Raw genomic sequence first — 15049 nt, forward strand, 5'->3', positions numbered from 1 at the left:
TCAGCTTAAACATGACTGGGTTTACATTACACCTGCTTTTATTTAAGATGTTGCCACTGGTGTGTTTGTTTGTTTGTTTATTAGAATTTTAAAGTCATGTTTTACACTTTGGTTACATTCATCACAGGAAATGGTAGTTACTCATTACACAAGGTTATATCAAACACACAGTCATGGACAATTAAGTATCTCCAATTTACCTCACTTGCACGTCTTTGGACTGTGAGATAAAACCGGATTACCCGGAGACACGGGGAGAACATGCAATCTCCACACAGAAAGGACCCGGACCGCCCCACCTGGGGATCGAACCCAGGACCTTTTTGCTGTGAGGTGACAGTGCTACGCACTTAGCCACTGTGCCACCCTGCCACTGGTTTGAAACATTTTACACAACAAGTAGCAATTACAGCAAATGTTAATGTACTTTAAGTTCAAAACACCTTAAATGTTATATCTAATAATAATAATAGTTGTAACTTCATGGAACCACAAATTATCCTTGTATAGATGCACCGAACAAAATGCTCTCAGACTAATAACAAAGATATGAGATGCCAGCACTCACTGGAAGAGTTGCAGGATGACCTGAAAGCAGCAGCAACAACAGTTACATAAAGAACAGTAAGCAATGAACTGCAGTGCAAAAACCCAGAGTTTATAAAGACAGGTTAGAGTGGAGAAAATCCAGTAACCTGCACAGAGCTCTGACCTAAACCACCTCTGAACATAAAAATAATAATTATTATTATTTATTTATTTGCATTAGGCAGGGCATCCAACATAAATACTGTGTCAAGTCTGGTATGAGGATCAGATCCGCTGTGGTGACCCCTAAAGAGTAGCCAAAAGAAAAAAAAATGTAACCCAGGACTTCTTCAGCATCAGCGTCAACATCAGCGTCAACATCAGCGACCATGATTGTTAGGCTGGTTGGCATAAATACGACTTTCAGATTCACCTGTTCAACAAAGAGAATAAAAAACAACTGTAAGACACTTTCTGAGATCTGTTAATCGATTGGTTGATGTTTAATCAAAGTAAGCATTCAGTCTAATCACTAAACTAACTAACAATAAAGTCTTATCACATTATCTGAACAAACCACATTGAATAACCTCATTGGTTCCTGCACAAAAAGTGTTAATATTGTGTTGGGTGTGTGGGCGTCATCATTTCTGAGTGGAATCATCCGTTATATTTAATAATATTCTATAATGTGAACAACTAAGCCACAACTCTGGTGTTTAATACATTTATGATAGTTCTTTTATATTTTATCCTATTAGTAATGGTACTTACAGTGCCTGTGAGCTTTGCAACTGTGTTCCTTTTCACTAGGCTCTGTGTCTTTCCCTGTGAAAAAGAACCAGAGAGACAGTTAATGCATTATTAATTGGTTTGATTGTAAATGTATGTTAAATATGTGACATGGTTTATTAATGAATTAGCTTTATCTATACAACGTGAAAGACGTACTTTGTACAAATCCTGAGTTTGCATAGAGGGGTTGATTAGAGGCATCTGGAATAAGGAAAGGTAAATAATGTGTTAAATTTTATGTATTACAGTCATTTGTCACACTGCAGCATGCCAATCAGGCATAACATTATGACCACCTTCCTAATATTGTGTTGATCCCCCTTTTGCTGCCCCATACACAACAACCTGCGATACTTTGTGTATTCTGACCAGCATGAACTTATTCAGCAATTTGAGCTACAGGAGCTCGTCTGTTGGATCGGACCTTCGCTCCCCACGTGCGTCAATGAGCCTTGGCTGCCCATGACCCTGTCGCCGGTTTACCACTGTTCTTTCCTTGGACTACTTTTGATAGATACTGACCACTGCAGACTGGGAACACCCCACAAGAGCTGCAGTTTTGGAGATGCTCTGACCCAGTCGTCAGACTCACTTAAATCCTTACGCTTGTTCATTTCCCTGCTTCTTGTTTTTTAAAATGTTCTATTTTTTGATTGCATCCTCCACTGATTCAACCCTCCACCGCTGACTAAGGACGCTTCTCAACTGACACACGCCCCCTCCGACACGTGCTCAGCACAGACTGCAGTACAGTCGAGTTCATACACACCGATCAGCACTGTGCACGGAGAGCCACACCCTGATCAGCATTATTCCTCAGTCCTGTGCAGGCACCATCAATCAGCCAGCAGGGATTGTAATTGCACCATTTATGAGGACCCATGATCCGGCTTGCCCCTAACCCTATGAACACCAGCCAATCGTTGTTCATCGATACCATGTATTCGATGGTAATCCCAGCTCTGGTGTGCTAGTGTGTTTTACCGCTGTGCCACCTGAGCTATTATTAGGATTTTAACGTTATGATTTACACATTCATGACAGAAATGGTAGTTACTAAGATTCATCAGTTCAAGTTTAACATCAAACACAGTCATGGACAATTTTGTATCTCCAATTCACCTCACTTGCACGTCTTTGGACTGTGGGAGGAAACCGGAGCTCCCGAAGCAAACCCACACAGACATGAGGAGAACATGCAAACTCTACAAAGAAATGACCCGGGCTGCCCCACCTGGGGATCGCACCCAGGACCTTCTTGCTGTGAGGTAACAGTGCTACCCATACTGACACTACATCTTAAATTGGCATATAGCCACAACCTGTGGTTGACACTTACGTGGTTACCAATATATTTTCATTTTAACAATGAAGAGGTAAAACAAAAGGTAGAACAGACCATGCACTGTTAGCATACTGACACTGAGCTTTACTTACTGACAGCTGTGTGCTTTCTGCACATAACGCAACATAATAAAACAGCAAGAAGAATGAGAACAGCTCCTCCTCCTCCTATGAGAGGCCAGTACATCTCCAAAATATTGGAGCCTTTTGCATAAAAATATAGAAGTAAAAACACTGTTAATTAGTGACAATGAATGAACTAGTTTGCAATATATTAAACAATAAAGAACCATAAGCACCTGTCTGAAGGTGCAGCTCCTGATAAGCGATACTGCAGCTGTCCCCCTCATACAGCTTACAGCTGTACAGATCCAGATCCGACTCATTAACCTTCCGGATGAGGATGGAGAAGTTTCCAGATTCGGCTCGTTCAGGGAACGTTATAATACGTCCACCTTTGTTATACCAGAACTTGCTTTCTCCCTGTACAGTGATCTCCACTAGGTTGGAATAGAAAGAATTCTTCTGACTCCACACAACTGATATATCTGCAGTCGTGTCTGATCCAAAAAGAGTTGGATTAAAAATACATGGAAGTAGGACATCAGACTGGGGCACGATGGTTAAGTTCCTGGTGCTAAGCAGATCATTTTTGCACGTGCTTTCACCTGTGGTGGGACAATGAGGAACATAATTAGCACAGTCCCTATATATAAATATTAAACTATTATTATTAGTCCATTTGCACATTTGTTTTACTTTAAATTGGTTTTATTATTTAATATTATTATTTATAATAATAGAATTAATAGTATTTAATAATTATTATTTAATTAAAATTCTATTAAATTTTTAATTTGTAATTACTAATATGGCTGAGCAGTCACAAAAGCACTTCACTGCCAGTTGTACTGTAAGTTGTAAGGGATGGACGTGGTTATTTCTACGAATGTGCTTGCTTGCTGTGCAGTACAGCCACATACAAGGTAATTCTTGAAATTGTGTACAACTTCTCAATCACGTGATGCTGATTGATTTGTAATGAAAAATATTTTATTAAATGAGAAAAAATGCAAATCAACACAATCAGGCTGGATTTCAACCAGCCCTGTAGTATACACCGACCAGGCATAACATCATGAGCACTGACAGGTGAAGTGAATAACACTGATTATCTCTTCATCACGGCATCTGTTAGTGGGTGGGATATATTAGGCAGCAAGTGAACATTTAATGCTCAAAGTTGATGTTAGAAGCTGGAAAAATGGGCGAGCGTGAGGATTTGAGCAAGTTTGACAAGGGCCAAATTGTGATGGCTAGACAACTGGGTTTAGAGCATCTCCAAAACTGCAGCTCTTGTGAGGTGTTTCTGGTCTGCAGTGGTCAGTATCTATCAAAAGTGGTCCAAGAAAGAAACAGTGGTAAACCCGCGACAGGGTCATGGGCGGCCAAGGCTCATTGATGCACGTGGGGAGCAAAGGCTGGCCCGTGTGGTCCGATCCAACAGACGAGCTACTGTAGCTCAAATTGCTGAAAAAGTTAATGCTGGTTCTGATAGAAAGGTGTCAGAATACACAGTGCATCACAGTTTGTTGCGTATGGGGCAGCAAAAGAGGACCAACACAATATTAGAAAGGTGGTCATAATGTTATGCCTGATCGGTGTAGTATCAAACTCTTTTTAGAAGCCTCAAAGTAAAAATGTAATTTCTGAATGATCATACATACATAATGTGTTTAATAAAGAAACTATTGTGTTGTTATTGTATTGTTTGCAGAATACGTTTCATTTATTGACCTGGATGCATCTGTAACTTATTAATTTTGACCTAATTTGACACATAGTATAAACAATATATTTGTTAAAATGCTTGTTACCACTGGCCTAAGGTGGTCGTTTCTCCTTCTAATGCAGATTGAATAGATCCAAATAAAGAAATCAAGAACTTAAAAGTTTAAAGCATTCAGCATTTAATCCTTTTAGACTGAAATAAGTTTCGCTCTCATACATTAAAGCATCAACTATTATTAGAAAAAAACAACTTCTGATGAATTAAAATAGCCACTTACCAGTCACATATAAAGTCTGACAATTAAACAACCACAAAATCCAAATCTTATAGGCATGGAACATTTTTAACAGAATGACTAGTAGTTTAAGAGCAATTTTAACTCACACCTTTACTGTGTTTGCCAGTATTCAATGTGATTACCCACAACCACTTCCTGAAAAATAAAACTAAGTGAGATTGCTAAAGGTGTGAACAAAGGTTTCAGCAAACTTCAACCTGTCTGGTTTTAAACAAAGCAATAATGTTTTGGATACACATTCGTTAACAGGAGACTCATGCACTTAAACAATGAAGGGCTGCTTTAGTGCATAAAAAGGGTTTTGTTTGCACTGTGCTGTTTATAAAAAATTCAGTTAATTTTTGAAATGTTTAGTTCTGAAAGATGTGAGGTCACATGACCATGCATTTGGTGGGGTATGGTTAGTGGAAATATGACTAACACCATGCTGATGTTTCTGTTATGTGATGTTATGTTCATACAACATGTATAAAAGCTACATGTAAAGTAAATACTGTAAAGTAAAAATGAACTTTTATTTTTAAAATATACCTTTAACATAGAGGACACAGGATTGTATACATTATACAGAAGACTAAAGACTACTGACTGTAGGCCATCTGTCACTCCTGTACTCCGATTATAAATCTAACAGGACCCCCAGTGACCGGATGTTATTTGGGTGGTGGACAAAACATGCTAGTGTTGTACTGGTATGAGTGTATTGGGGCAGCAGTGTTACCGTGTACTGAGGGGAGAATCTTGTACTCCAACAAAAAACCTGAAGCCAACAATCACACTAGTCTAACTCTACAACGAGTGCTAACAGCATGCTAACGTCAGACTGTGCAAGGCAGACATAGTCGCTCAAGAAGGTGCCAACCCATCACAGCACAACAAACATTCACTTACTGACACCAATTAAAATCAGCCAATCCATCTTCTGTTGAGAAGTGAATAAAACACATAACAAGACGTCTTAGCAAACAGAGGAAGGATATTTATTAATACATACAAGCAATTTCAATATTGTTCACATCGTGTTAAGTCCATGTCGCTATTATTCCAAAAGCCAAAAGCAACATCTGGATAGTTTAAAATGAAGACAATTCATGTTATTGAATGGACCCGTCAGGACCCTAGTCTTGATCTAATTGTTTACACCACCACTCTCTACAAACCTAAAACTGTAAATGAAATTTGCCATTACAAACTAAACAATAAGATGTATAAATCTTTTATAACTTTTATATAGTGTTGACATTTTTATTTTAAGTGGATACAGTTTGTTTTTTTAGCTTGCTTGCTTATTTTTATTTACTAGTTCCAAGTCTTGACAATTATTCATTACATTTTTTTGAGTTAATTAAGGTATTCAGCACTATTCATTCTTTTAACAATTATTACAATTAATAACATATTAATAATATATTATGCTACATTTTTATTCTATGTTAACATTAAAGCATCCAAATACATACATTATAGCATAAGATCTTTACTGTACTGTACTGTACCGCTCTAAGTTTCCAGCAGTAGCATAGATTGGATTTTCACACACTAAAGCTGTTGAAGGTAGAAAACAAAATAGATTAGGAATAAATCAACTAAAAAATTGTACAATATTTCACAACCAAAAAAAGTGTTCTGATGTGCTGCTATTTACCGTCTATGTCATTGCTTTTCGGTACAGTAACACTGTCATACACTGCATTTACGATTGTATGTTCTGTAGAAACAAAACACATACATACAGTGTATCACAAAAGTGAGTACACCCCTCACATTTCTGCAGATATTTAAGTATATCTTTTCATGGGACAACACTGACAAAATGACACTTTGACACAATGAAAAGTAGTCTGTGTGCAGCTTATATAACAGTGTAAATTTATTCTTCCCTCAAAATAACTCAATATACAGCCAATAATGTCTAAACCACCGGCAACAAAAGTGAGTACACCCCTTAGTGAAAGTTCCTGAAGTGTCAATATTTTGTGTGGCCACCATTATTTCCCAGAACTGCCTTAACTCTCCTGGGCATGGAGTTTACCAGAGCTTCACAGGTTGCCACTGGAATGCTTTTCCACTCCTCCATGACGACATCACGGAGCTGGCGGATATTCGAGACTTTGCGCTCCTCCACCTTCCGCTTGAGGATGCCCCAAAGATGTTCTATTGGGTTTAGGTCTGGAGACATGCTTGGCCAGTCCATCACCTTTACCCTCAGCCTCTTCAATAAAGCAGTGGTCGTCTTAGAGGTGTGTTTGGGGTCATTATCATGCTGGAACACTGCCCTGCGACCCAGTTTCCGGAGGGAGGGGATCATGCTCTGCTTCAGTATTTCACAGTACATATTGGAGTTCATGTGTCCCTCAATGAAATGTAACTCCCCAACACCTGCTGCACTCATGCAGCCCCAGACCATGGCATTCCCACCACCATGCTTGACTGTAGGCATGACACACTTATCTTTGTACTCCTCACCTGATTGCCGCCACACATGCTTGAGACCATCTGAACCAAACAAATTAATCTTGGTCTCATCAGACCATAGGACATGGTTCCAGTAATCCATGTCCTTTGTTGACATGTCTTCAGCAAACTGTTTGCAGGCTTTCTTGTGTAGAGACTTCAGAAGAGGCTTCCTTCTGGGGTGACGGCCATGCAGACCAATTTGATGTAGTGTGCGGCGTATGGTCTGAGCACTGACAGGCTGACCCCCCACCTTTTCAATCTCTGCAGCAATGCTGACAGCACTCCTGCGCCTATCTTTCAAAGACAGCAGTTGGATGTGACGCTGAGCACGTGCACTCAGCTTCTTTGGACGACCAACGCGAGGTCTGTTCTGAGTGGACCCTGCTCTTTTAAAACGCTGGATGATCTTGGCCACTGTGCTGCAGCTCAGTTTCAGGGTGTTGGCAATCTTCTTGTAGCCTTGGCCATCTTCATGTAGCACAACAATTCGTCTTTTAAGATCCTCAGAGAGTTCTTTGCCATGAGGTGCCATGTTGGACCTTTCAGTGACCAGTATGAGAGAGTGTGAGAGCTGTACTACTAAATTGAACACACCTGCTCCCTATGCACACCTGAGACCTAGTAACACTAACAAATCACATGACATTTTGGAGGGAAAATGACAAGCAGTGCTCAATTTGGACATTTAGGGGTGTAGTCTCTTAGGGGTGTACTCACTTTTGTTGCCGGTGGTTTAGACATTAATGGCTGTATATTGAGTTATTTTGAGGGAAGAATAAATTTACACTGTTATATAAGCTGCACACAGACTACTTTTCATTGTGTCAAAGTGTCATTTTGTCAGTGTTGTCCCATGAAAAGATATACTTAAATATCTGCAGAAATGTGAGGGGTGTACTCACTTTTGTGATACACTGTATGTTTTATGTATTATTAATATCAATCTAACATCAATTTCTATTTTATTAATTAGTCTACTGTTAAAACAGATGGTCACCCAGGTCAGAGCTTGATACATTTTGCATGTTATTTTGTGTCAAATCTCATGGTAAAACAAGTGATGCCATCAGGTTGCAGAATGATGCCCACCTGCTACACCATTATGGCCAGCAGGAAGCATATAGGCAGAAATCAGTGGTGTTTCCTTTAATCAGTTATTAGATATGATTACATTATGTAAATGAATGCATTATCACAACTTGTGGACTAAAATGACACTTTGCTCACTGATTGTAATCTGATCACTGATATGCGAACTGCAGATACCACTGATAAGAATGTATAAAAGCAAGACTTACCACAGCTTATTTCCGGCCTCTTTTGATGATTTCCTGCAGCACCAAAAATAACTGTCATTAGTGGTACACTGTATTATTTGGTTTAGCAGATCTCACACACACACTCACACACTCACACACTCACACACTCACACACTCACACACTCACACACTCACACACTCACACACTCACACACTCACACACTCACACACACACACACACACACACACACCCTCATTTTTTCACTCTCTGTCCATTTTATCAGCTCCACTTACCATATAGAAGCACTTTGTAGTTCTACAATTACTGACTGTAGTCCATCTGTTTCTCTGCATGCTTTGTTAGCCCCCTTTCATGCTGTTCTTCAATGGTCAGGACTCTCCCAGAACCTTTACAAACTAGGTATTATTTGGATGGTGGGTCATTCTCAGCACTGCACTGACACTGACATGGTGGTGGTGTGTTAGTGTGTGTTGTGCTGGTATGAGTGGCTCAGACACAGTCCAATCAGAGTGTCCACTCTATAAGACACTCCTACCTAGTTGGTCCACCTTGTAGATGTAAAGTCAGAGACGATCGCTCTTCTATTGCTGCTGTTTGAGTCGATCATCTTGTAGACCTTCATCAGTGGTCACAGGATGCTGCCCACAAGACTCTGTTGGCTGGATATTTTTGGTTTGTGTACTATTCTCAGTCCAGCAGGGACAGTGAGGTGTTTAAAAACTCCATAAGCACTGCTGTGGCTTATCCACTCATACCAGCACAACACACACTAACACACCACCACCATGTCAGTGTCAGTGCAGTGTTAAGAATGATCCATCACCTAAATAATATCTGCTCTGTAGTTCTGTAGTGGTCTTGACCATTTAAGAACAGCATGAAAGGAGGCTAACAAAGCATGCAGCAAAACAGATGGACTACATTCAGTAATTGTAGAACTACAAAGTGTTTCTATATGGTAAGTGGAGCTGATAAAATGGACAGTTATCTGTGTAATGTGGGAGAATAAGTATTAACACATAAGCAATGTATTATTAATATAATAAAACTAATATAAAGGTGTAAAACACTCACGTTTGTAGAATATGTAACACACAGATGATACTAATAGAAAAAGAAGTCCTGCACCTCCCAATGCACCTGCTATAATGTACTTCTGATTAGCAGCATGACCTGAAAGATCAAGGGTAACAGTGATTTAATGATGTAAACATGTCCATATACAGCCTGGATGGAATGTTTGCATCTATTAGCTTGTAACAACTAACCAAGGCGCAGCTCCTGATAAGCGATACTACAGCTGTTCCCCTCATACAGCTTACAGCTGTACAGATCCAGATCCGACTCATTAACCTTCCGGATGAGGATGGAAAAGTTTCCAGATTCGGCATGTTCAGGGAAGGTTACAATGCGTCCACCTTTGTTATACCAGAACTTGCTTTCTCCCTGTGCAGTGATCTCCACTAGGTTGGAATAGAAAGAATTCTTCTGACTCCACACAACTGATATATCTGCAGTCTTGTCTGATCCAAAAAGAGTTGAATTAAAATTGCAAGGCAGCAGAATGTCAGACTGCATCACTGTGGATACGTTAATGCTTCTTAAAAGCTGGTTTGTGCACAGAATTTCTCCTGCAAATCAAGAAAATGAAATAAACAATACAAGTGATAATAGAAGTCAGACAACATTGAAAAACAATTTTTTTAGAACACCGTATGAATTGAGAGGTCAACACAGGCACCAAGGCTACAACTAATTAGATCTTTACATAGTTTAAATTTGTAAACTTAAACTACATGCTGGTTTAATATAGACTTAATTTAAATTACCTTTAACCAACTGCAGACAGCACCAACAAAACGTCAAAACGTAAAAATATTTCATGTAAAAACGAGGCAGCATTATGTTCTCATGAGGCAAGAGCATCTAAAAGAACAACCTTCAGTGATGAACTCTGTACACGACTTCCTGAACAAAAGTGACACCCATCTATTTAAACCCAGAACCCATTATGTCAGATGTTTCACACCTTAAAAAGCCATCACAACAACAAGGTGACTTACTTTGAACTGTAAGCGCATGACACTTTTACACCACACAGCCAGAACTATGTGAACACTTGGTTTAATTATGAAAATCTAGTGTTTCAGCCAAACTAATTCTTACCTTGTATATAAAACCAATTATTTGAAATGTGTGTGAAGAAAAGTGAGGTCTTTAAGGACACAGTTTGATAAGTTTGGTGAGGAGGAATCTCCTGCTGTTACTGCGCAGTAGCAAGAACCTAAAAGATCAAAAGTGATGAATGATTCCTTTTGGCTGGTCGCCACAGCAAATCATCGTTCCGTATATTTCTGTTTGTTTATTAGGATTTTAACGTCATGTTTTACACTTTGGTTACATTCATCACAGGAACAGTAGTTACTCATTACACAAGGTTCATCAGTTCACAAGGTTATATCAAACACACTCTTAGACAATTTAGTGTCTCCAATTCACCTCACTTGCCCTTTTTTGGACTCTGGGAGGAAAACCGGAGCTCCCGGAGGAAACCCACGCAGACACGGGGAGAACACGCAAACTCCACACAGAAAGGACCCGGACCGCCAAACCTGGGGATCGAACCCAGGACCTTTTTGCTGTGAGGCGACAGTGCTACCCACTTAGCCACCGTGCCACTCTCCGTATCACTCTGGATAAGAGCATCTGCTAAATGCCAAAAATATAAATGTAAGGTTACTGGTTCAAACTCCACCTGCCAGGTTGCCACTCTTGGGCCATTGAGCAAGATCCCTCAGTTTCTCAAATCCAGGACCTTCTTGCTGTGAGGCGACAATACTACCTGCCGAGCTGCCCACTTATGAAACTATGTTCGTTAATGTAATTGATTTTTAGAAACCCCTTATTTTTAAATTTTTTTTTTAATTATCTATTTTTTCCCACTTTTTTCCCCCAATTTTTATCCCTATTCTAATCGTGTCCAATTACCCTGATTGTGTACTCTATACTGATTCGACCCTTTTGCCACTGACTGAGGACGCCACTCAACTGACTTGCACCCCCTCCGGCACGCAATCAGTACAGCCTGCAATTTTCACCTGCATGAGCCGAGTTCATACACCAAGAGACACTGCGCACGGAGGGTCACACCCCCCTCAATGTTATTCCTCAGCCCTGTGCAGGCGCCGTCAGTCAACCAGCAGGGGCCGCAGTCGTACCGGTTACGAGGACCTCCGACTCTACCCCTAAGCCCCTGAACAACAACCAAAGTTGTTCATACTGCCGCCCAACCCAGTCGGAAAGGTAGAGCCGAGTTTCGATACGATGCATCTAGAAACCCAACTCTGGTGAGCAAGCGTACTTTTACCGCTGCGCCACCTGAGCAGCTCTAGAAACCCCTTATTGAAATATTTGACAAAACCATGTACCCATGATTGGCACCTAACTGAAAAATCTTTGCATTTGTAGTTTGTTAAACTCACTCAAGGCTTTCTGTATTACTGGGGTGCAAATGTGAGATGACAACACAGAGAGTTGACTTTCATAAATGGTACTGTGATAGCTTAGTGGTTAAGGTACCTGAGTAGTCATCAGAAGGTTGCAGGTTCAAACCACGCCACTGTCAAGTTGCCCCTGTTGGGCCCCTGAGCAAGGCGCTTAACCCTTGATTGCTTAAACTGTATTCAGGCTAAATGGCACAAACGTAAAAACACCCAAAAAAAAGCAAAGAAGTGGTTCCCAAAAATTTCTGGAACTCTGGTTTTAATACGTAAAACCTAATTTACCTTTTATGTATTTATTTCCTAAATTTCACCATGGTATAAGAAAAGCCAATAACAATCTTGCATAAGAAAGGGACGAGGACACAGAAAGATGGTTTTCAGAAAGGTGGAGCGCTAATCCACTTTATTGATTGGTCTGAATGTTTCGCAATAGGCTACTTAAGAGACATTGTGCGATATAAACATTGCTTTCTGACAACATGGGACACACGGATTATTTCAAGTCTCAGTTCCAAACGGACAAAAGAAAAGTAAGAGTTACCATTGTACCAGGTTAGACTGTAAAACAAAACAAAACAGTCTAACTGATGCAACGACTGACTGTCATTTTCTTTATATTCAAGTTTCACCATTTTTTTTGTCAATGCCATTGTAAACACTTTGCATCCCGTTAACAGGATGAACAACATTGATGTTATCAATAATTCTCAAACAAACAAAATAATCTCAACATGAGCTTGAGGGCTTGTTTTCTACTTTAGAAGCAAAATCAATTAAATAGCAAAAGAAAACCAACCACATCTCGGTTACACAAGCAAAGAAAAAGCAAAGGAAACGTTTTAGGGTCTCGTCCTAAACCTCACTATATCGATGACTGACTGATTGACACTGTAATATTGTAATAATGTAATATTGAATAAAATACAGCTATGCTTGTGCAGATCACTGAAATTGAGCTTATTCTTCTGACATCCAGACGACGTATAAGTGAAAGCCACCACTACAAAGCAGCAACTTTAACAGCCTGACTGTATCAAGATTCAAACCAAGCGTATGATCGGATTATCTGAAAACGTGACGGGAAATCGAACGGGAACAGTCCAGACCTGTGCAGAAGCTTCAATAACTTAGATTACAGATAGTCCAACGTTAGTAGGCAAAAAAAAAAAAAACAAGAAGAAAAAGTGCAACGGTGGTGCAGAGGCGAACCAGCAAACCAGGTTTTTTTTTTCTTTCCTTTTTTGATTCGTTTGATTCAAAGCCGAACTCGATTTCTCGCACGCGCTGGGGAAACCAACCGGGCCGCTCGTCCATCTGTGTGGTGCGAGATGAAGGGGAAAACAGCAGAATACTGAGCACATGGTAGAGACCACAGTAGCGTTAGCAAGATTCAGGATGGAAGGTTGGAAGCCCCATCCAACCGAATTTCCTCTCGAAACCACGACGGGTGCACCACGAGTTAATTCCTACGGAACTTCTGAGGGATGAACAGGGAAGAAAAAAAAAAAAAAAAACCTTCAGTTTCAGCTTATATTTCCTCTGTCATTAAAAGAAAAATTATGGCTCTGTCACCAGTGTTCTGAAGTTGTTCACGCAAACGAAACTGTCTCTCTGCCCACACTGTAGCTTCCACATGCACCCTTGTGGCTGAACGGTGCTATAAAAGCAGGGTGTCACTGAAACGCTCACATCCATTCTTTGGATGTGATCCAGTTTGCCATATCTGTCATCACAGTCTCAAAGAGAGGGAGAATGGGGTTTTGGGATGGGTTTGTATGCGCACTTTTCACATTGACAGCTTTCAGCATAATCTCAAACCAGCAGGAATCAGATTTTCTTAAAAAAAAAAAAAAAAAAAACAATAAAAAAAAAAAAACAATAATAAAATGCAAAGAAGAAGACGGAGAAGAAACGGAGAAAACAAATCACACAGCAAAACGTTACTCTATTTACATACACGGTTTTACCTCTTTTAAAGACTTCTTTACAGAAATGAAACATATCTGAAGTATTTCCGACTTTATAGGTTTCTTTATATTGCGAGTTCTTCATCGTTTGAGTCTGCGCAGCCACAAACAGGAGAACTAAAGCTTACAGGTTTCATTACAGGTTCGGGCTCTCTGGCCACCCCTTTGCACCGATTTCGACGAGCACCGGAGGGAAATAAAGCCCAAGAAGCACCGAAATCCTCCTCTGTCTAGTCCAGAGGGACCTGTATTAGACGCTAGCCGGCCCGGAGGGCTGAGGGATGAAAAGGGTCTGGGGGGAAATGTCGAAGTCCTTGCCCGGCTCAGTCGTCGCTGTCCGACAGGGAATCATACTCATCTAAAAGCAGCGGCGGCTCCCTCTCCCAGACGCGGGCTGGAGCGGCGGCGCTCTCGGCCAGCTGCTGCTGGGACTGCATGGATGGAGAGGGGCAGGCTATGGAGGGAGGTGTGCTACTCAGCATGCGCATGGTCAGAGGGTTGTAGGGGAACTGCATGGGACCTGGGGAGAGAAAGAAGAAATCAAATTAGGACTGCCGAGCATAGAGACACTATGAGAAATGAAGAGTTGGTTTTAGGATTGGGGCACACTCTAATCTTTAGTCGCTGACTTTTTTGGGGGAGTTTAGTGAGCCTTTAAAGTGTCTGAAATTCCCAGTAGTTACTGTGAACTTCCCAACCCTAACTGGCGTACTTGCTACACTGTTTTTTGCATCACTGATTGATAACTAGTGCTTTATTTTCATGTGTACAAAAATGTTCTGATTAATAAAATAATTCCTGAAACCTTAATCAAGACCACGGGCCCGGGTCCAGACCCCCCACAGGACCACCACAGAGCAGGTATTATTTAGGTGGTGGATCATTCTCAGCACTGCAGTGACACTGACATGGTGGTGGTGTGTTAGTGTGTGTTGTGCTGGTATGAGTTTTTAAACACCTCACTGTCACTGCTGGACTGAGAATATTCCACCAACCGAAAATATCCAGCCAACAGCGACCCGTGGGCAGCGTCCTGTGACCACTGATGATGGTCTAGAAGATGACCGACTCAAACTGCAGCAAT

The 15049-nt window shown here is 40.6% G+C and overlaps 2 protein-coding genes and 1 long non-coding RNA gene across 14 annotated transcripts in view; all 3 read right to left on the reverse strand.

The window, feature by feature from the left end:
* Nucleotides 1-66: 66 nt before the first annotated feature.
* Nucleotides 67-5597, reverse strand: si:dkey-65b12.12 (uncharacterized). Its single transcript, XM_062989198.1, has 6 exons — nucleotides 5575-5597; nucleotides 2967-3373; nucleotides 2761-2871; nucleotides 1480-1524; nucleotides 1303-1356; nucleotides 67-961 (listed from the first exon to the last, which is right to left on the reverse strand). Exons 1-6 carry the CDS (start codon nucleotides 5595-5597, stop codon nucleotides 909-911), a joined length of 693 nt encoding a protein of 230 aa, XP_062845268.1. The 3' UTR covers nucleotides 67-908.
* Nucleotides 5598-5766: 169 nt separating this feature from the next.
* LOC134303479 (uncharacterized) lies at nucleotides 5767-9831 on the reverse strand. The gene is made up of 5 exons (XR_010007653.1): nucleotides 9764-9831; nucleotides 9570-9668; nucleotides 8513-8545; nucleotides 6403-6465; nucleotides 5767-6302 (listed from the first exon to the last, which is right to left on the reverse strand). It is a non-coding gene; the product is annotated as an uncharacterized LOC134303479 (long non-coding RNA).
* Nucleotides 9832-12369: 2538 nt separating this feature from the next.
* The window catches only part of ncor1 (nuclear receptor corepressor 1), a 92269-nt gene continuing 89589 nt past the window's right edge, over nucleotides 12370-15049 (reverse strand). For all 12 annotated transcript variants that reach the window (XM_062988789.1, XM_062988797.1, XM_062988796.1 and 9 more), the window contains one exon: nucleotides 12370-14485. In XM_062988789.1, the coding sequence (XP_062844859.1) occupies nucleotides 14289-14485 (197 nt within the window). In that variant the 3' untranslated portion in view covers nucleotides 12370-14288. The remainder of the gene's footprint in view (nucleotides 14486-15049) is intronic.

The sequence above is a fragment of the Trichomycterus rosablanca genome, chromosome 26, assembly GCF_030014385.1.
Source record: "Trichomycterus rosablanca isolate fTriRos1 chromosome 26, fTriRos1.hap1, whole genome shotgun sequence".
Classification (NCBI taxonomy): Eukaryota; Metazoa; Chordata; class Actinopteri; order Siluriformes; family Trichomycteridae; genus Trichomycterus; species Trichomycterus rosablanca.

What these genes read in the sequence shown, in the direction of transcription:
- si:dkey-65b12.12 (XM_062989198.1), bottom strand. Translation starts at nt 5,597, where the DNA reads ATGTCTGCCTTGCACAGTCTGAC. An exon ending in GGAGCTGCACCTTCAGACAG is followed by an intron (nt 2,872 to 2,966) that starts GTGCTTATGGTT and finishes TTTATGCAAAAG; the next exon opens with GCTCCAATATTTTGGAGATG. An exon ending in AAACTCAGGATTTGTACAAA is followed by an intron (nt 1,357 to 1,479) that starts GTACGTCTTTCA and finishes TCTTTTTCACAG; the next exon opens with GGAAAGACACAGAGCCTAGT.